The 20,926-nt window shown below is 42.9% G+C and overlaps 1 protein-coding gene across 2 annotated transcripts in view; it reads right to left on the bottom strand.

Annotated features, from left to right (window-relative positions):
- ABCC3 (ATP binding cassette subfamily C member 3) overlaps positions 1-20,926 on the bottom strand; it is a 47,667-nt gene that overhangs the window by 7,239 nt on the left and 19,502 nt on the right. For both annotated transcript variants that reach the window (XR_014185521.1, XM_082067035.1), the window contains exons 8-22: positions 17,236-17,454; positions 14,793-14,970; positions 14,082-14,243; positions 12,884-12,976; positions 11,350-11,553; positions 10,010-10,156; positions 9,110-9,197; positions 8,019-8,085; positions 6,247-6,373; positions 5,727-5,903; positions 4,676-4,843; positions 3,753-3,936; positions 2,736-2,841; positions 1,880-2,033; positions 359-566 (exon numbers count right to left, since the gene is read on the bottom strand). Coding sequence is in view for 1 of the 2 variants with exons in the window: in XM_082067035.1 (XP_081923161.1) it covers positions 359-566; positions 1,880-2,033; positions 2,736-2,841; positions 3,753-3,936; positions 4,676-4,843; positions 5,727-5,903; positions 6,247-6,373; positions 8,019-8,085; positions 9,110-9,197; positions 10,010-10,156; positions 11,350-11,553; positions 12,884-12,976; positions 14,082-14,243; positions 14,793-14,970; positions 17,236-17,454 (2,282 nt within the window). In the remaining variant the exon portion in view is untranslated. The remainder of the gene's footprint in view (positions 1-358; positions 567-1,879; positions 2,034-2,735; positions 2,842-3,752; positions 3,937-4,675; positions 4,844-5,726; positions 5,904-6,246; positions 6,374-8,018; positions 8,086-9,109; positions 9,198-10,009; positions 10,157-11,349; positions 11,554-12,883; positions 12,977-14,081; positions 14,244-14,792; positions 14,971-17,235; positions 17,455-20,926) is intronic.

Genomic DNA, 20,926 nt, shown 5'->3' with positions numbered 1-20,926 from the left:
CGTAGGATTTCACCACAACCATCCTCCCTCTTCTTTCCCCAAGCCTTTATGAAGTCCTAATGCCACAACCTCACAACAGCTCTTCAGTCTCTTTTGCACCTAAGTTTTCATGTCTTCTCTCCAACTTACCTCTCTCAGGCTTCTACGTCAGCCATTCAACCCCCTCCAAGGGCTTGACAACAAAATTATAAGTGTTAGGTTGAGCTCAGACTTTGTAGCTCCAAGTTCTGTTACATCCCTTGCTTAGAACAGGATTTCGGGGGGGTGGATTTTGGGCCATTGGCAACTGTCGCCACGGCTTCCCCACCTAATTCCTCTTTACTAAACACTGAGACATCACGATTTTATCTGGTTTCACCTTGCAAGAGGCCCAAGGCAGCGTAGACTCCGATTCGCATTGCTGTGTTCTGCTGAGTCCCGTTTACCACCGGCTCGTTGGTCCAGTCACTGAGCCACACGTTGGCCCCAATAGCAGCAGCATTTTGACAGCAATATAGGAAACATATCACTAAAGAAATGACAGGGCTGACAGCCTTCACATATTGCCAGAACACCGTTAGCTTCACCTGCAAAAAATCACACACCGAAGCTGCTCTGTACAACTTATACGATCAGGAGTTGAGACGGAAAAAGAGAGAAGAAAATTCTTCAGTAGAGGAGCTGCTAAATTCAAAAGTGCCCAAACTCTAACATACCACAGAGAACTTCTCTGAAATACTCTTTTCCTTCATTTCGAGAAACTGTACGTTATTAGTTTTGTGGGGGTTTAGGTTTTAAGACTAGACCAGATGGGAAGAAAAACAAAAAAAAGAAGAGGCTGATTAAATAGCAGCGAAGGACGGGTAACAGGAACAGGAGCCAAGATTTTCAAGCAAAAGCAGCGACTTGGCAGGCGTACCCAGCTCAGGACTACTTTAAATGGCCTATTTGAGGAAAAGTGCTGAATATGCCTCCATTCAGGTGTCCCTACAGCAGCTTAAAAGTACCACCAAATGCTTGTGCACCCCAACAGGAGCATAAAGAGATGAGGCTTGTGGCACAAAGGAAAGCTGCTCTCTCTTCTCTGCGAAACGGCAGACGAGCAAAAAGAGACAGAGACTACAAAACCCAGTTGCAAAGAAAGCATAAGAAGGAATAATTAAAAGAACAAGTGTTGTTGATTAGGGACTTAGAAAGCTAAAATAATGCACAGAAACAGTTAATTACATGTCTGTGACATGGTCCACGCACATCAGACTAAACAGGACACATTGAGCCTTCTGAAGCGGAGGGAAGGGGCTTTCGTTAGCAGAACCTCCCTGCTCCTTTCTGTCCCTTGCTTTTACTTTTGTATTGCCGTTGTCTGTTTTTCCCCTTCTCTTCTTTTCCCTGTTCCCATTTCATGCCCTGGCTTTGCTCAGGGAAGAGCGCTGCCCCTTTTGTCCCTAAGAGCATATTAATAACAACAAAACACTCTTGCAGATGGGGTGACGGGAGTCAGGGCAGACCTGCCAGCTGGCTCGTGTCACCCACTGCTGCGGTCACCAGATACCCAGCTGGACCCAGCACCAGCCAAAGAGTTTAAAGACCAACAGCACGGCTCAGGCAGGGCTGATGGAGCTCAGTGCTCCGCAGTATCAGGTGACTCTGGCAGGAGCTCGAAGGGATTTTTCTTATTTTTTCTTTTTTTCCGCAAAGTACGTAGCCCTTGCCAGGCACAGAAACCTCTGCCAAAGTCCCACATCTGAATGATCACTGGCCGCCAGATTAACGCCTAAAGCCTGCAGTCATGATTTATGCAACACGTTTAACAGAACTGCATCCAGTGTAGAAATAAAAAGGATTTTTTTGAAACAGAAAGAATAAGTGTAGAAAAAGGAAGGGGGGAATCAAACCATACCGTTCCCGTTTCAGTGGTTTCAGCCTGAATAAGTTTCTCGTTCGGGTTTTTTCTTGGCGGAGGAGGCTCTGCTGGCTTCTTCTCACAGACTCTTCGTTTCGTTGACATTTTGTTGGGACATTCTCCTCCCTCAGAAGATATTACACTGAGTTGCCTAGTCAAAACAAGAGAGTCATTAGGAGAAAAAGGGCATATTGTGGCAGTGTTAAGGCAAGACTGGGATGCAGCAGATTGGATTTATTCCCAGCTCTTCCGCTGAGTTCCCATGCCAGCCGCACTCACAGCTACGGGTGCTTGTGCCACCCTCTGAATATTCACTGATGTTTGGTGATGCCAGAAATATAATTCCAAGCAAAGGCTGTGCCAGGACCTGGGCTCTTGGGTAAAGGCCATTAGAGGCTTCATTGCAAGCCAGACGTTTCAAAACCAACCCCTGTGCTTCTCTCTTTTCACATCAACAGTAGCTTGACACCGTCCAAGGGTACAGTTAGGAAAACTTGTAAGGATTTCCAAGATTCCCAACAGAAAGGCGCAATGCAAAGGGTTTATTTATCATACAACGGGTAGCAGTTTGGTGTTGTGGGGGTAAATATACACAGTGGGGCTACCTGAAAATTAGAGCGCTGCTTTAAGAAATTGGTTCGGTTCGGATTAAGAAAAGGATTGTAGGAATAGATGTTTGATCTTTGCATGTTCTTTCACATTTATTTTCCAAAGGACACTAAACCAATTTATTTATTTACAAGAGGAAACTAAGGAAACTAAAGCCCAGACTGAGAGGCAGTATGTGACTAACATCCTTCAGATGTGTTTCACCCCAGACACGGACTATAACACAAGAGGACCTCATATTTACCTAAGAAACTGTTTGCGGACCTCGTTCGTCACCGGTTCGTTGTCTGCCAGATCGTTGTGGATGCTGAGGGTGTCTTCAGCTAGCAGGACTTCTTCCTCCTCCAGCACTGCAAGACAAGATCACATCTCAGAATGCCTGCTGAAGGAGGCGAAAAGCACAGAAAAAGGTGGCTCTACAAAGTAAGAGTCATGAAAAACAATACCACAGCAGGAAAATCTTAGTGCATAAACTCCCCATAGTTTTGCTTACAGCCCTTCTGTGCATCACTTCTAACTCAGTCAAAAAGACCTTGCGAGGCAGGCTGGCTGCCAAATGCATTAACATCACATTCCTTTAGCACATCAGAAATGTTAAGTGATGGTGTTATACTCGGTTCTAGCTAAATTCACGCCTAGGGAGTGCTCTGGGCATGATGTGGGGATGGGGCAGTCCTGTCGGGATCTGCTGCAAGGCTCTGCTGTTGCTGGGAGATGTCACACGTGTCCCCCTGCCTGTCTGGAGAGGATCAGTGCTGCCATCAGAGAGCGTGGGAACACTGTCACACACAGGAAACATTTACCGACATGCTTTAATCTCGTATCGTTTTATCAGAACCAAACCAAGCTGAAAAGTAACCCAAGATTAAAATGTTGCTTGAACTGTGCTATATGAAAAATCCAACAATATATAACTACAGACTCTGGGTTACCCCTTTCATAGCAAGCCCACTTTGTTCTTGACTACTGCATTTTCCTGCTGAGCTTGACCTTGCTAATTGCAAAATAAATTAATAACATTAAAGTCATTTCTAACACAAGAACTGCTTTTTTTCTAGGACAAGCTACATGAAAATTTGAAAGAAATTTGTGAAAGTATTTATCAATAATACAGACCTGGACACAGTCAATAATCTTCAGGGTAGCACAGAAAGGCAAATGCCAGGTTGTCATGAAGAAGCAAGTGACATTTTATACAGAGAAAATATCTATAATCTGGTTGTCAGAAAAAGGCACATTTTAAGAAAAAGGAATACTGTACTTGTTGGCTCGTCCTCTTCGATGTCGTCATCAAGTGCATAATTCCGCAGGAATTCTGCAAAGTCCTTGTTTTGTTTCAGAAGCTCTTGGTAAGATCCCATCTCAGAGATTTTGCCATCTACCAGGACAACTATATGGTCTACCTGAGGCAGGAAGCTGATGCCATGGGTCACCAGAATTCGGGTCTGGACAGGGAAAAAGAGAAAAACCCCACATCTCTCAGTTGTCACCATGGGGACTAAAACTCCTCAGCAAGCCAAATACTACCACATTTTTGGGACAGGGAGTGAATTATCATGTCAAGCTGAAATTCCAGGGAAAATATACTGTCCTTGTTATCTTGGAGATAAGCACATGAACTTACTATTCTTCCTCCCACGTGCTGATATAACCACAGAAGGAAGCAAACCAACTGAATTATCATTCCCCCTTTCCCCTGTGTTGGTTTTCTTTGCAGCCCTTTCCTCTTGAGCTCTGAGATAGCCTGAGAAGATCATAGCAGGAGTAGAAGGGGAAGAAAAGAGATTGCAATTTGATAGCCTACTGCTAAAGACCTCTGTAAAATGAGTAAACTGCTACAACTTCCTCACTGCGCTGAGTAACGAGCAGCACTACTAAGCTGACAAAACCTTTACAAGTTTCTGCAAATGTCTTGTTTTTGCAGATCTCAGAGTAGGGATTATAAAGGCAGAGCAGGTTTCTGCCTCTACATATTCTGAGTAGTTCACATCACTTCTGGGCATGCCCAAACAGCAGCTGACTGCAGAGTCTCTGCTGCGGGGAAAGGTGTCCACGTCGCCAATTAAACACAGAAGTTCAGAATGATTCAGCACTCAAGCCTCGGTGGTGAAATAGCTTTCCTGTTACCCAGCCGTGTTTCTGAGTTCGTGTGCATTTCTCAAGAGGATCTAAATGCCAGCTTACTTTTCCTTTCAGCACCCCGTCTGGACCAATGACTTTGTCAAAGATGTGCTTTGCGACGTGCGAGTCCACGGCAGAGAGGGGGTCGTCTAACAGGTAGATGTCGGAGTTGCTGTACACTGCACGGGCCAGGCTCACCCGCTGCCGCTGCCCGCCGGAGAGGTTGATGCCCTGGAAGGAAAGAGGAGAGAACAAAACACGTCACGCAACGCGGTTCCAACAACGGCGATGACTTGTCGTGGCTCTCGCCCAGCCAAACGCACAGATGCTAAATTGAAACATGAGACGCTGAAGAGAATAACTCACTCCGAGCCAGAGACAGGAACAGAACGCCTCTAAATCTGTTTGTTCGCTGCCAAACTTCCACTCACCCAGCAATCTGGAGACTGAATAAGCCTCTTGCTTAATAAGCTCCTAAAGGGAGCTCTTGAAAACGCAAAACTATAAAAAGGAAGACCATCAACCGGGATGTAAAATGCACACATTCAAAGCACGGCTGAGGCACCTGGAACATCTTCCACATCTCTCATCTTCCACACAAATCCACAAATCCCCCCCTCTTCACAATTTCCATTTCAAATTTAGCGGCAAATGAAAAGAAAATAAAAAACAACTATGTTGGTAATCACAGATGTAAAAGTTTCTCATTAAAATGAGGTGTTAAGGGATGATCATATCACTTTTTCACTTGACGCACACCATATGTTCCCTCCCTTTTTATCTCTACGGGAAAAGGAAGGACTTTTAAGTATTCTGGACAGATGGACCTTTACAATTGGACAGCAAATGGAGGATGCTCTGATTTCCCAGGGTTAGAGGTGTACTTATGCACCAAGGAGAAACACATGCTTTAAGTTAGGAACAAGATTAAGTCCAATTGTCTTTCACAAAACTGCCCCACGTGTTTCAGTATTGATTGTAGTAGGGATGCCATTGTGAAGATCAAACCCAATCTGGTGCTGATTTCACAGCATTTCCTCTTTAGCTGGACAGAACAGGAATCACCAAGCATGTCAGACTCAAAAAAAGAAGATAAAAAGGGAAATGACCGTACCTTCTCTCCTATCTCAGTCTGATCTCCTCCTGGCAGCACTTCCAGGTCAGTTTTTAAAGCACAGGCCTCCAAGGCACTTTGGTATTTTTGGTCATTAGGAGCTTGGCCAAACAAAATGTTATCTTTCAGTGTGGCGTTCTGGATCCAGGCTTGTTGAGGCACATAAGCAACAGAACCCTAGAACGTGGAGGGAGAAAGGAAACCTGACTTGTAACAAGAAGCAATTCATGCTTAGAACTCTGATTAAGATCTGCAGCACACAGATATAGCTCCTGTTTGATACACATTCACATTACACATACACGTGTACTAATGGCTGATGTATAGTTGATAGAATCAGGAAAGTCATTTCAGGTGAAACAATTGAACAGGTGTGGGCAAAACTCAAATAAACAAGCGGACAAGCTGGCGCAGGAGCAAACAGAATTCCCTCTCCAGCCTGATGTGCATTATGAGCAATGGCAGGAATAAGCACCACATTTCCACAGCATCGTTAAATGGCATCGTAAACAACACCAACCTTCACAGCCACTTCTCCTTCCAGCTTTTCCATTTCACCCAGGAGAGCAGACACCAGAGAAGACTTCCCGCAGCCCACGTGGCCAACAACGGCAACCAAAGCACCACTGGGGACCAACAGATTTATACTGTGGAGGAAACAGGCTGGAAATTAATTAAACATCAGTTTACTAAAGACATTATGGGTCTTTAAACCTGAAATACACAGCCTGACCTCAGCCTGCCTGGATATAGTAAGCACAGCCTGGTCACTGGCCTTCTCCTTCCCTTTCTTGTGTACAATCAAGTGTAACCAGCACTACAGGAGTAAATGGAAACCCAGCATTAATCTATTAATATCTTGTTGGTTATTAAATCAGTAGGATTGGTACCAAGCCTTCCAAGACCCTCATCTGTGTCCTATCAGTCCATCAGGAAGTCAAACAATGCAAGCAATCTTCCAGACATCTTTTGCTTTCTGATTTTAAAAACAAGAGCAATTGCACGAAAGCAGTGAGCAAATATATCTCATCTGAAAATGTTCAAACCACTTTAGTACTGTATTTCCAGTGCTGGTAAATAGGGTTCACAATGACACAAGAAAAACAAAACTTTCCCAATTAGAATTCTTTACTGTTCTCCCCACTATGTTCTTAAAGGTAGTGCTTCAGGTCCTGGTTTTGAAGGCGAACTGATTTGGAAATGACTGATGGACACAGTCTCTTTGCCATCCAAATGTCTTTCGCAAATGAAATCTGGCCAGACTTCTGTTGGCACAGATCCTGATGCTGAACTAGGGTTTTAATTCTTATGTGGAGTCTTACCAAGCGAGTAGTTGATATTTTGTACACAGCAAGAGGGGTTTTTTTTGTTTGTTGCTTGTTTTTAAACAAACAAACAAACAGCATTCAAAGCAGGAAAACTCAAAAGCACTACAATTTTTCTTCATTACTCTTTCCCTCTAGTTCGCTGAGTTTTGACTTATTGCTACTTTAGGAAGCCACCAGATACTTTTTAGGCCCCGGTGGCTAGCAATTTGAGCTGGAGGTGCTGGTTCTTCCTGAAATAAAGCCCAGAACACTGAAGTCTACCTGGATGCAGATTTGTTTGCCTGAAACAAACTGGCTCCTTTGAACTCTAAGCCTCTTGCTTGTACGTTATCATTATATAAGCTGTTCACATAATATACTCGGCACAGCAGCACGAGATCCTTGGACTGAGGATCTAAGAACACTTACCAGGTTTCTGTGATTTTGATCTGACAACAAAGCATGACATAAGGAAGTATGTGCTTCCACGCAAATTCGGTTTGTATTCTTTCAAATAGGCAAATGTGCAAAACATGCACTCCCATAGTCTGGAAATGGCCCACGTACATCCAGAGGGATGAGCCTGCCACAAGACTCTTAAAAGAACAGACCACTGTTCACAAATCCCAACTAAGACATCTCAACTGCCTTTACAATCCATCACATCAATTTGATTTGTCCAATGCTTCAGTTAAAAAAAAAAGTCTATTTATGAAATTTACACAGCCTTTCTATCCTTTCGTAGGTAACTTATATTATTCTAGTCACCGCAGAGCTAAAGCCTTACAGCGCTGTTCTGTAAAGCCTCAGTATCACGAGGATTAGCTCAAAGTTTTAAAGGCAGCAGAGATGCACATATGGGATGTGTGGGAACAACCTTTTCCAGAAGTGAGCCCGCAGATATTACTAGAAATCTTTCAGATAGACCTCCCAGGAGCCAGAAACCGGGAAGCCGCTGCATTGCAAGCGCATAAAGAAATCTTACTCTTTCAAAGATGGCTTAAGCTCCTTTCCCCAGCTGAACGTCGCATTCGTTACGCTGATGGCATTGCCTGCATGACAAAACACAACAACAGAGAAGGCAGGAGACGTGTTATTACACAGAACAGCACAGCTGAGGGACCGGCAGACAGAGGAATCTTTATTTACGGGCGTTTCGTGTACCCTGCGGTTCCCTTTCCTACCGGCATGGGAAGCGCAGTCTCGTGACTGTGGCTCACAAGACAGGCTCATTCAGAGCAAAAATAACGGATAGCAGCTTAAGCTATAGACTGTGCTTACAGACCGATGGAGCTGGAAATCTGTCCTGCTTCCCCCTGCCCCGGTGAGGCTGGTCCCAACGTTTACTGCTCAGAATCCCCACGCAGCTGTTGGCACAACTTTCCTTAAGAAACCACTTTCAAGTCGGTAGGGGACCACAGCGTGCTGTTGCCTTGGTGTATCAGATTAAATTTGCCTCTGCGCAGCTTTTGGCTTGTCACAGTGACAAGTGACAGATCTGCCGGCTTTCTTTACCTCCTGGTGGGGTGGCGTGTAACAGCAATCGCATGACAGCCACACAGCCACCCCTCCTCCTCCTCTGTCCACACCATCACACACAGGAGGGGTTTCAAACCACAGTTGTCACCAAACTGCATTACATAAAAAAACACACTTTATTTTTGAGACCACCTGGTTGGCTTATTCATTTTAGAATACTGCTTCCAGCACAAAAAAAAAACCCAAAACTGTTTATAATGTTCCCGAGCATTCGTGCAATGCAAGAGGTTTGAGCAGGTCTTGCTGTCCCGAGTCAGTGGATGCGCTTCATTATCCAGCGCTGTTGGCATCCAACACATTGCAGATGCAAACTCAGGCCCAGTAACTCAGCCCAAAGCTCAAAAATATAGGGGGAAACTTTATTTTGTAACTTCCACCCAGCCTGAACAACAAACACATAATTTTCAAAGCAGCAGCTTTTTTTTTTTAACCTAAGATTATGGTCGTTATTTTCTTTTTTCATAACCCAACCAGTCCAAAACAAATACAAGATGTTTGTGGTACTAGCATACTTCAGAAAAATACTGATGTCTTTACCTGGTGCAATTACTTTTGTTTCCACACAAGTTGGATCAAGTTCATCATGACACAGGAACTGCTGAATTCTCTTTAGGGAAACGCTTGTCTAAGAAAAGAGTGTGGCGTTATTTTATCATTCATTTAATGAGGACTTAATGCTCTTACCACTGAAAAAAGACAGCGTACAGAATGGCTTCAGCTCTCACCCCATGGGCTCCCTGAACAGTGACTCATTATTTCCCAGCTATCAGCCTTATGCTGAGATTCAAGCTTTTAACTGTGAAATTTCTTAGGCCAAGCTGAGTTCATCTGAGAGAAGCAAAATTCACACAGACAAGCTTACTCAGATGTCAGGCTTGCCAACACGGGGCAGCAGCAGAGAAAGGGTATTAGAAATAAAACCAGCTAACAGGGGAATGCATTCCAGAAATCACAGAATGTCAGGGGTTGGAAGGGAAAGCTCATCCAGTGCAATCCCCCCATGGAGCAGGAACACCCAGATGAGGTTACACAGGAAGGTGTCCAGGCGGGTTGGAATGTCTGCAGAGAAGGAGACTCCACAACCTCCCTGGGCAGCCTGTTCCAGGCTCTGTCACCCTCACCATGAAGAAGTTTCTTCTCAAATTTAAGTGGAACCTCTTGTGTTCCAGTTTGAACCCATTACCCCTTGTCCTACCATTGGTTGTCACTGGGAAGAGCCTGGCTCCATCCTCCTGACACTCACCCTTCACATATTTATAACCATTAATGAGGTCACCCCTCAGTCTCCTCTTCTCCAAGCTCCAGAGCCCCAGCTCCCTCAGCCTTTCCTCACACGGGAGATGCTCCACTCCCTAAATCATCTTTGTTGCCCAGGGACATCTGAGGTTCTTTTTGTTCAAGTTGTTCAGAACAACTTATGCACCGGCTCCTCCTTACCTGGGCAATGTTGCTAATGACTTGCGGAAGCATATTGAGGGGAAACTTTAAGATATTAAACAAGGAGAGGGAGACAAAAGCCTTTTCTGCATCCAGGATATTATTCTCATCCACCAAGACATATACAGCAAATGTCGTCAGTGCCACCTGAAAGCCAGAGAGTGAGTTTACTGCAAGATGTAGGTAAGATTTTGACATTTTAAAAAGCAGTCAAGCCTGACAGGTGCCTTTGAAATAAAAGTATCAACAAAATTGGGCAAATTCTCCGTTTCTGACCTTTTCAACACGCTTTAAGAGTGACAAGTCACATCGACAAGTTGGTACAAAAAAAGGCACGCAGAAAAAAATAACTTTCGGATTCCTAATGGCTACGTTTAGCTGAACCAGGGGGAACAAGAGGTGAACTAGAGAACTCAGGTAAATAAAAAGGAGAAGCTGTTATCTGGCTGTGGTTTGGCTGCATTTCCAGCTCCACCCGAGCAAATTTTCCCATTGTAAACTGCAGGCTAAGCAAACAAGACTTACTACAGGAAAGGGAATAAAATCCAAGTTATTTGCTGGTTCACTGTACAACAGGGACCATCCATGTGGAGGGACCATCCTATGCAGTAAAATTAACTGTGAATAGGAACGGGAACATGTATTTAAGGAAGTGCATTAACATTAAGGAAACATGAAAGACGCAGGATCTTGAAGCCGTTAAGAATATTTCTGCAGGGTTGGGCCTTTGATCTCAAGAACACTTGGCTCGGAATATTTTTGACAAAGCACTTATCTGAATGTTTTTGTTCATCAAAAGCCTTTCTGCAAAAGGGATCACAGTGCAATGAAGTGGAAAACAGAGGGAAAGAGAAAACAGAGGAAAAAGCATTTCAGAATTGGCTATGTATCATTTGGGCTTTATTTTTTATACTAAATAATTATTTTTTTAAGGTTGTAGAATAATTTAACAACTCCCTCTCCCACTAAAACAAGCAAAAGGTAGAAATGAGAGCTTAAGACAGACGTCATGACTGACTCAATTACATTTCTATTCACAAATATCTCTGAGGTTTTAAATTCCAGTTGCAATTTGTTATGGGAAGTACTTTGAAGTGGTTGGTAATTCTCCTGACACAGCTATTCCCAGCTTCCACTGGCAGGCTTTATCAATACATACTTTCATACTGATTAACAAAAGGGCTTTAGAGAACAAGGAACTTTGCTTCAAAGCGTGTGAATATTTTTTCTTTAAAGTATTTACATTTTATTCCCGTGTACATTTAGTAAGCAGAAAGTCTCACACTTATCCTTCAAGGATGTACTTGTACAGCTTAGAAAATCATGAAAATTCAATTTACCAGGAACGGCGCGCTGATCCATGCGAAGGTGGACAAAGAATTGAGATAGGCGGACTTTTTCAAAACTCGCAGCTCATTCTTTCGTATCTCCAACACTTTTTCTGAAAACGATGGTTCCCAAGCATATAGCTTCAGCACCTTTATGCCACCCAGAATCTCATTCATTAATTTAATGCGGGAGTCTTTATATCGCATTTGTTCCACCTGGGTTATTAGTAAACACAGGAGACAGAGTGTCACAGGAATTACTAGAACTGAGATTTCCACATGTTGTCTCACAGCTGGGATGGTCCTTGGGCTATTAATAAAGACGATGCAAAAGGTAATTAAAGTAATTCAGGCTGTTATCAGTAAGCTCATCGTGCAAGTCTGTACCTCCAAAGAAACCAGAAATCAAAGAAAATGGCTCAAAAGCAGAGTATAAAAGCTTTTTACTCATCTTCTCTGTTAGGGATAACATTTTCATAACCACCTTAAAGAAAGATTCAGGCACTTCACAAAAATCCTACCCTACCTCTTCCTTTGATTTCTTCAGATTGTTTTCCTGATATGCACAGTTGTATTTCTTATGGCATCCCTTGAAAAACTCCCTTTATTTTTTTTTCCTATACATTAGAATACAGTGCTTCACTCGGTTATTTATTTTTTTTAAAAAATAACCCACTCAGCTGTATGGACAAAATGAAAAACCGTGTTCACACACACACACACCAAGTGATGCAGCTCTGATCATCTTAGAATGGGCAAGGGAGACAAGGAATGTTAATACTAACATGTCAGCATCCAAGAGATTTAATGGGAAGTCTGAATGTCTCTTTAAGGCACATAATAATACTGCTCTGTTACTAAGGCTGTGCCTGAATGTCATCATTTATACTCGTTTTCCAACTCTTACCTTTTTATACATCAACAGCTTGATCTTTTTTTTTTTAATCTGATAGGTTGCACAGCACAAGCCACTTATTAGATTTTCCAGCACAAAGCCAGAGGGCACTATTATATTGGTTTTTCAGCCTTCCCTGACTAGAGACAACTAAGGCTACACAGAAAGGAATAAAAGATCCTTTTACCTAAAGATAATAATTCAAATTTAGCCCAGCTCAGCAGCAGTGAAAAATCAACACTGGTTGTTAGCATCAAACACAAGCTCCCAGGTTTCAGTTCCCATCTCTGAAAACAGCCATTCACAGCCCTAAGAACAGCATTTATTTGCCATTTCTCCAGAGACTCCTAGAAGAAGGTAGCGGGTGAAGGGATGTGGAGACTCAGAAACTTCTTGCTGTTTCCAGAAGCTGCTCCTGCACTATGAAGAGCCACTGACTCAATGCCACACCTTGCCCTTAAATAGCATTCAATTCGCTATGGAAAAACTATCTGAGAGGATACAGCTATTAAATATATCAGTACTATCTTGCTCATAAATAAATCGGTGCAAACAGCAGCTCATTAACAGCCAGGACAACCAGCGATGCCTTGGTTTCTCATAGCACAACTGCCAATTCAGATAACGTCACCCTCTCTGCTGGGACCTTACCTGGAATGCTCTGGTTTTCATCGCTATCGCAGCGTTAAATGGGATAAGTAAAACCATCACGGCGACTCCCGCCAGCACAGGAGGCCCTAAAGTCTTGATTGAAAAAAAATAAAGGTAAGTTTTTGTTGCACCCAAGTGCTGCTGTTCCCCATGGTGAGCATTAAAACAAGAGCAGGTTATAGAAACAGAAGTGCATTGCCTCACTAATGAATGTTTTCCACGGACAAGCTGAACTCCTCCCAGTGAAGTGTTCTGATTCCACAGAACACTAATGAGAGACAGAAAAATATGACAGCATCCGCCTAGAATTATTATTATGCTAGTATTGGTGAAAGCAGAGCGCTTTGCCGTTTACCTGTTAAGTGGTTCCCATTGGGAGAGGAAAGTACGCTTGCACTAATGCAAATACAGATCTATTGAGCAACTGTAGAAAAGGAACAAATAAGCTACACAGAAGGAATTTTTCCATTGATTTATCTCTGAGCAGGGAGCTGTAATTACAGAATTACCCCAGCTGCCTCAGTGTAAGTAAAAGCACACAAACTGCTACCAGGGTCCAGCTTACCGGCAGGGCAGTAACTCATAAAGCTGCTGCAACTTATGGCTTTTGAGTCTAAATCAGGACGGTTATGCTGGTGCTACTGTTTTATGCAGTAAAACACATTAATTGCATGGAAACATTTTAAAGATGAAAGCCAGGGCTCAAACTGAACCTGGAGTAAACCAGAAACAACTTTACTGTAGCAAAGGGAAAACTATGTTTATTCCAGGCGAGATTTGTTTCATGGTGGCTTGCACAAACTCCTTTATGTGGTGTAATATAATCTTTATAGATGGCTTACATTTCCTTTGTCCAGGTGGTTTTTGGTTTGGTTTGGTTTGGTTTTTAAACCATTTCCCTCAAGTTCTCACTTGTTTCAACTACAAAGAACATTGTGATGAGTCCAAGATTGATCCTATCAAACACGGTAGAGACGGAGGAGACAAACAGGCTGTCCTTTGCTTCAAGTGACTTATCTTACCTACCAGCTGAACAAAATAATTAAGAGACTTATTGATTGTGTACCCCACTACAAACTATTTTACTACAGGCCAGAAGAGTAAGTTTTTAAAAAGCAGTGGTGGCTCAAATTAACAAAAGATAACAAGCTTGCACACCATTGAGATGAATTCTGATAAAGTGTGACGATGTCTGTACCTGCCAGAGGAAATACAAAGCCAGAAATATCTGGAGTGGTGCAGACCACAACATGTTCAGGAAAGTCATCAGGTCCATGAAGCGCTGGGCATCCACTGACATCAAGTTGACAATTTCTCCAATGGTAGATGAGCGCTTTGCTGAGTTTGTGATGACTAAGGACTAAGAAATAAGAGAGATTCAGTGGATTCACAACCTTGATACATATGGAAAAACACAGAGAAGTAATCAATTATTAGCAAAACAAGCCACTCCCCAACAAAGTGCCTCTCCAACAAGAATAAAATAATTCACAGTTACATCAATTCCTAATCTTCAAAGAACAAGACTTCAAGAAATGTTTCGCCTGTGAGCACCTCTATCTCAAGCAGTATGTAGCATTCTGAGAACATCTGGTTGCATCTTATCAACTCACAGCACAAGCACACTATTCCCCTGGATCCCTTTTCCAAGTATCTAAAGTGAACCAGTATTTGCTTGTGATATGTCTGGTGACCTCCCAGAACACTCACATTAAGCTGCTGCTGATCACTAGAAAACTCCGTAAAGCATGACAGAGATACTCCTAGAAACTCTTCAAATAAACAATCTTTTATTTTCCAGAGACTGTTCTTCTCTGATACACCTCCTCTTCCCCAAGTATTTGAGAATGGAGGCCACTTGCTGGGCTACGGCCTGGTGTTCCAGCCCATTAAATGCTTCCAGTCTTACCTTTCGGTATATCACTCCAGTGATCCCAGTTCTCAGCCTCATCCCAGTAACAAAGCAGTACTGGAAATGCTGGTGAAGTATGAGTGTCTGCAGCACGGCACAGATAAACATCAAAGCCGCGATCAAAAATCCCCACCAGGCTGGGGCATCTTTGTTCTTAATGAAGCCGATTAATGCACTGTTTTTTAGAAGATTAGGGAAGGAAAGTGAAAAAAGAAACAAAAATAAAAAACATGCAGTAAGTTTAATGGGACATATCGCAGCTTCTCGCAACTCTGGCATCCTGCCACATCCTCTCTCTAACCACAAAAAGTAAACAGCTCTCCAGGATGCAAGCTGAGTAACGATTTCAGTCAAACAACATTGCAAACATACAACAGCAAAACCTTTGGCTTTGCCAGTGAGAAAGTCCACTTGCAAATGAGCCTGTAGAAAATGAAATATGATGAGAAACCCTGGGTTTCCCCCGAGACCATGGTTTAAACACATGGCTCACTGTCTGAGCTCTGCTAGGCAGCCCCCCGGGGCAGGAGGTGAATGACAGGACACAGTCGGACCGTGTAGTAAAGCAGGAGGAACCAGCTTCTCACCCAAACCCTTTGCAAGCAGCCCGAGTGCTTCTGCCTGGAGTGTTTTCCCACAAAAAAACTAGACTAAAAGACACCCTCCTGGATGGATGCGTAAGGAGCTCTTCACTCCTACTTTTTCAGTACAACAGCAGTGCCATTAAACTGCCTATATCATCTTTTATTAATAAGCCATTTCTTACTACACGCAGCTGCTCTCCCTGTGAGACCTGCACACTGACATGCAGCAAACAGCTGAACAACCTATGGTAACATCCAGCATTCCCAAAAATCACATCTGTGATTTCAGCCTACTGACCGGAGAATTGAATTGTCAAAATATGGGCAGAACAGAGATTTGACTCCATGGTTCAAATAACCTGCAGGGGGAAAAATACACCTGGAAACTACAGATCAGGTTCCAAAGCCTTGCGTTAGAAGCATGAGGTTGCTACATCTTTCTTCTTCCACTCCAGAAAGATCTTCCTTCTGCACTGCACCAGTTGTTCATGCTGTAAGTGGAAAGCTTCAGGAAAACCTTTTCCTCATTAGCCCCAGCATGGGATTCAGCAATTTTCTTAGCAACATCAAACTCTCTTATGTGCAGCCTGCCAGACAGCCGCGGCTTTTCCATTTTCTCTTACCACCAGCAGCGCATTTTCCAACACGGCAGGAATTTAGACTTGAGAAGAAATTCCCCATCATATGCCTACAGATATCACTGACAACATATCCAGGAATTTATGCAAACTTGAGAAATTCCCAGAATAGATTATACTTAATGTGTTCTCAGAAGGAAGCCAGCTGCCTCCTCTTCGCTAGGGACTCTGGAAGAAGACAGATTGTAAGCTATTAAATGTCACCATACTGGGTTGGACCCTCTTTTTAGCAAATTCCTGAGTATGTCACAGAACAACATGATCTCAGAACACAGCTCCACACTGAGACACTCATATAGGAGCAGGGCTCTTCTCCCCACCTTCACCTGTGGGCTCCATCCAAACTCTATTCTTCTCCCATGCATTCCCAGGACTATGTGCTTTTCCATTGATTTGAAAATACAATATAATTGTTAGATAGAAATGTGGGTATTTCCACTGTTACTTAATGATTATCTGGTGAAATTCTCACTACAATAATAATACTAACAGAGAAAAAGACTGTGGGGATTGTGCAAATTCCTTTGTGGATTAGGCTGAGCAACTAGTCCCTCTGGAGATGTACAGGTGCTCCTCATACAATGAGAGTTTAAGGACACACCACTTCTGTCATGACCTTTCTAATTTGTTTTTTAACAGAACCATATTTTTCTTCCACATGGAAAAGTAGCACAACTGTGCCTCGCACACTCTCATTGCTGTGCACAACTAAGAATACATGAACTCATCTAAATGGTACAAAATCTTTCCCAGATGACAGCAGCACGGCCAAAGCACCACATACTTGAGCATCACGCTTCATTTATACATCAAGTCACACTACAGCTGCGGCCACCACCAATACACATGGGTATCAGATGTACAGAGACGACTGGATCCAGCAAGCAGTGCTTTGCTTTGATTTCACAAATAATCCTTTAGAAACGGGGAGAAATTGCTTTGGACTGCTGCACGGAGCAACAGGTAATTTGTAATTCAAAGCTGTCTATCGGTGATGGGCGGTTTATGAATCTCGCATTTCAGTGAAGCTTGCCCAATTTACAGCTTAGTTCACAATAAAGAACTCCTGTTTTACGGCATTTCAGCGGGAAGGTGGGGGAGCATACACACGCAGCACTGTGAGGGGAACTAGTTGTACATTTCAAAAATAAATCCTCCGTGCCAAAGCCAAGCCTCCACAGGGACTGCACATAGAAACTACTCACACACTAAACCAACCTTAACAGCTGAGGGTTGACGAAAGAAAGTAGGTCTTGTATCAGCTTGAAGAAGGAGCCGATTAGGAAGTATGGCCCAAAGGTCCTCAACAAAGCTTTGAGAAAGGAAGGTTTTCTGTTGTGCCTTTTGTCTCTGATCAGAACTTCTGCTTCCTCTGGACCATCCCCAATGTGATTCAGCACATTGTTAGATTTCTTCATATATGTCACATCTTCTTTCCTAGGGGAATGAAACAAGAAGTTGGAAACAACGGATGAGAATGTTATTGCCCTACGTGCACTGCACTGCAGTAACATCTAAAAGTCTGCTTCTTTCTTTGCTGTGCCACCGACCAACAGCAAGACTTCCAACAGGATCTAGATGTGCTTAGGGATAGGCCAGTCTTGCGTCATGAGTCTCGTTTTCTTTTTTCTGCAGTACTTATGGGGTGTCCTCCACAAGGCAGAAAAACCAATCCCCACGGGAAGAAAACGTGGCCCAAAGAAGTAGGAGTTGAAGGCTTGATTTCCTTTGGCATAGGACAGAGTTGATCTTGAATCTCTAATTTCTTGTAAAGGAATCCTCCAACGGTTGCTGTTTACATATCACAAAGACACCCCCACCTAGTCCTTCTGACACTGTATTCTTTATTCAATTAGCAACTGTACTAAACCTTTAGCCTTATCTGATCACACAGCTGCTTTTGGAGAAGTCGTCTGGATCCCTCTGGAGAGACAGGCATCGAACCACACGCCAAGCGAAGGGAGGAAGCAAGCACAGCCCTCTCAAAACACAGAGCTTTGCATTCCTGGAAACTTGAAAGAGTACAAGCCATGGCACCTCCAAAGCTGAGCCAGCTCCGAGACCTGGACCACAGCTGTCCAAGGCTCTTCCAGGACAGAACTTTGGGTTTAGGTGCCTAAATTTTACACAGGTGACAATTTAAGCATTTAAACCCTGTTTGGCTGTATTCCTTTCTTACTTTGTGCGTCCCTTTCTCCATCTGCAAAATAAGCCAACAAAAGTGACCTCTCCTGCAAAGCTCTTTGAGACTGACTGATGAAATGTTCTAGAAGCAACTCTGGGGTTTAGGTGCCTGACTTCTGTTGCCCATCAATAAAGAGGGGGTGCTCTGGGAAATAATTTCCCCCTTGAATCGCTCTCAAAGAGCAGCTTGGCAGTTTTTCTACCAGCAAAGACCGAATGGTTGTTGTTTCTTGGGGGCTATGGGACCTAGAGATTAATTTCCTAAATGTCAGCCAGGAAGGTTAAGTCCAGGTGGAACAGGGAGAAGGAAATTAGTCTGGGGCACATAAGCCTTATAAGAAGGGACAGATGGAAGAGAGGCTCTAGAAAAAGTGAAGACTTACAAGAAGGCATTTGAGAAATAGCTTGTAAGTGCTACCAATTGAGGTTGGATTTATGATTCTTCATAAAGCATGTGCAGATTTTTTGGAACTGGCTGTAGTTACAAATAATTCCAACAGCCCGTGAGCATTCAAAATGATCACTGTGGGTAACAGTCCACAGGTAGAAACTTGTTCACGTCCTTTCAAACAAAGGCATGGACAAATTCTGATTTCTTTGCAATAAAGTTTGAGGGCAGAGGGGAACCTAAACCAGACAATTTAGTTTTGTTTATTTGCCTTTCCCCCCCGCCACCCCCAGACAAGAATAAACTGTGTTGTCTTTGTCCTTCCAGATCAAACCTGGAGAGTTTATAAGCAATGCCTTATTTTTCTGGCAACCAGGCTGTTAAACTCATTAAAGGATTTGAAGAAACAAGACTCTTTGCCCCTGGCTTGGTGCTATTAAAAATGTTTATTACAGTGAGCTAACAGCAACGCAATAGTTCTCTCGCAGCACAAAGATCCCAAAGGGAGAAAACGCACTCGTGGTGTTTACTGGGGGTGTCTGGGTGACGTCAGGTTTTCGGCAGCGTGTGGGACTGCTCACACCCAGCTTTTCATCAAAGCGAAAAGCATGTGCCTGGTTTCCATTATTTATAGCAGGGCAGATAATAGGTGCTGATTATCTCACGGGAAAACATGTGGCTTTCCCAACGGTGATGACAAGGCCCTGCATCTTCAATTTGCCTCCATGAGGACAGTCTCAGAAGCGAAAACTGAAGGAAAGTAGATTCCAGCTCGCTCTCCTCCATCCAGCACAGCTCTTTCTCCAAAGCAACTGCACTTACCACTAAAGTAAGTAGAAACTTGAGCCATACAGGCAAAGCGAGGAAAAGCAAAGGAAAAATACTCTTTGCCTGCTTTACTATCTATAATAACAACTTCAATCCACACTGATCTCTCCTGTAACTCATTAGTAGCAAATGAATTATTAGCAATTATTTAACAGTAATTTACAAGACAGCTGTGAAGCAAAATGTAAAATAGGTTTTGTAGGTTTAAGAACAAAAGAAACGTGATAATCACTGCAATAAGTTTAAAGCTTTAGCTATGTCAGAGTTGCAACTGATTAAGTCTTCTAAAATAAACTATTACGTATACTGCAAATATTTTCCATGACACTTTCAACACATGTGCAACTTGACACAGCATTTTTAATGTCATAAAAGCTTGTTTAGAGCAGATTTGAGAAGAGTAAAAAAAAGACTTTACAACAGCTCCCAAGCAACTACCGCTAATGTTAATTGACAGAAAGTAATTGAGAATACCTACCTATAACTGAAGAATAAGCAGAGCCACAAAGCTTTTAGAGTTATGTGAAACCCAGCAATCTAGAGTACAGTGATTTTCTTTGTTTTCCTCTTTTCCCCAGCTTAGAATCATTATAGCAACCACCACAAAATGTTACCTGAGCTTAATACAAGCCAGAATTTATGGTTAAATTCATTGCCAACTGGCCCCAGTTTCTATGAATAATTTCCAAATGCAATGAATCCCATGACAAAACTCCAGGCATGGTTCCTGGTTTCCTAGCAAAAGTTTTCCTGGACCCTCGGCACTTGTGCACAATGGTTGCGCTCTTACTATATAGAATCCTGGGGGAGTAAGATTTATGTCTGTGCAAAAAGACCAGAACCCAGACAATGAACGTTATTCCACACCATAAAAATAGAGACATTAATAAAAAAAGGAAACCCACAACACACATACACAGAGCACCAGTTTAGAAGCTGCTTAGTGCAGAAGCTGCTGGTGTTAGTGCTGGAAACCTTTCAAATTTTAGCCGCGAAGTGGAACTCTCCACATCATATTTAGCCTTGCCAAGAGCCTTACAACTCTCTCCTAATATTATCACATAATGGGGTCTTTCCAAATTGGCAAGGATATGCCCAGAAGAGAACAGAGGAAAGCCTCCACACAGGGAAGAAATCTCCACAATGAAAGGAAATGGAAGTGCAGGCCTCCTCCTTATTGACATTTTTCATTTGAAACACACTATTATCACATCTATTTGTTTGGAAACATTTTGGACACTAACCAGTGGGAGAAGGAAATACAGTTGCACAATAGATAATTTCTTAAGAATAGATTAGGACAGTACATGCAATAAAAAGGAAATCCTCTCCAGCATGGATATAACTATCTGCAGGTTCTGATCCTCATCCCATTTCCATCAAAGACTATGAGATTTTTGCTGCTACCTTTCTAGTCAACAGGAGCAGGGTCTCAGCTCTTCAAGTGGGATATCTCTTCCTCCCCTGCCTTTCACATGTTTTGAGTTTCCTATCTTTACTGCTGGGGAG

The sequence above is a fragment of the Streptopelia decaocto genome (genome assembly GCF_964273445.1).
Source record: "Streptopelia decaocto genome assembly, chromosome: 16".
In the NCBI taxonomy this organism is placed as follows: domain Eukaryota; kingdom Metazoa; phylum Chordata; class Aves; order Columbiformes; family Columbidae; genus Streptopelia; species Streptopelia decaocto.
This window is presented reverse-complemented; position numbering and strand designations above follow the sequence as displayed.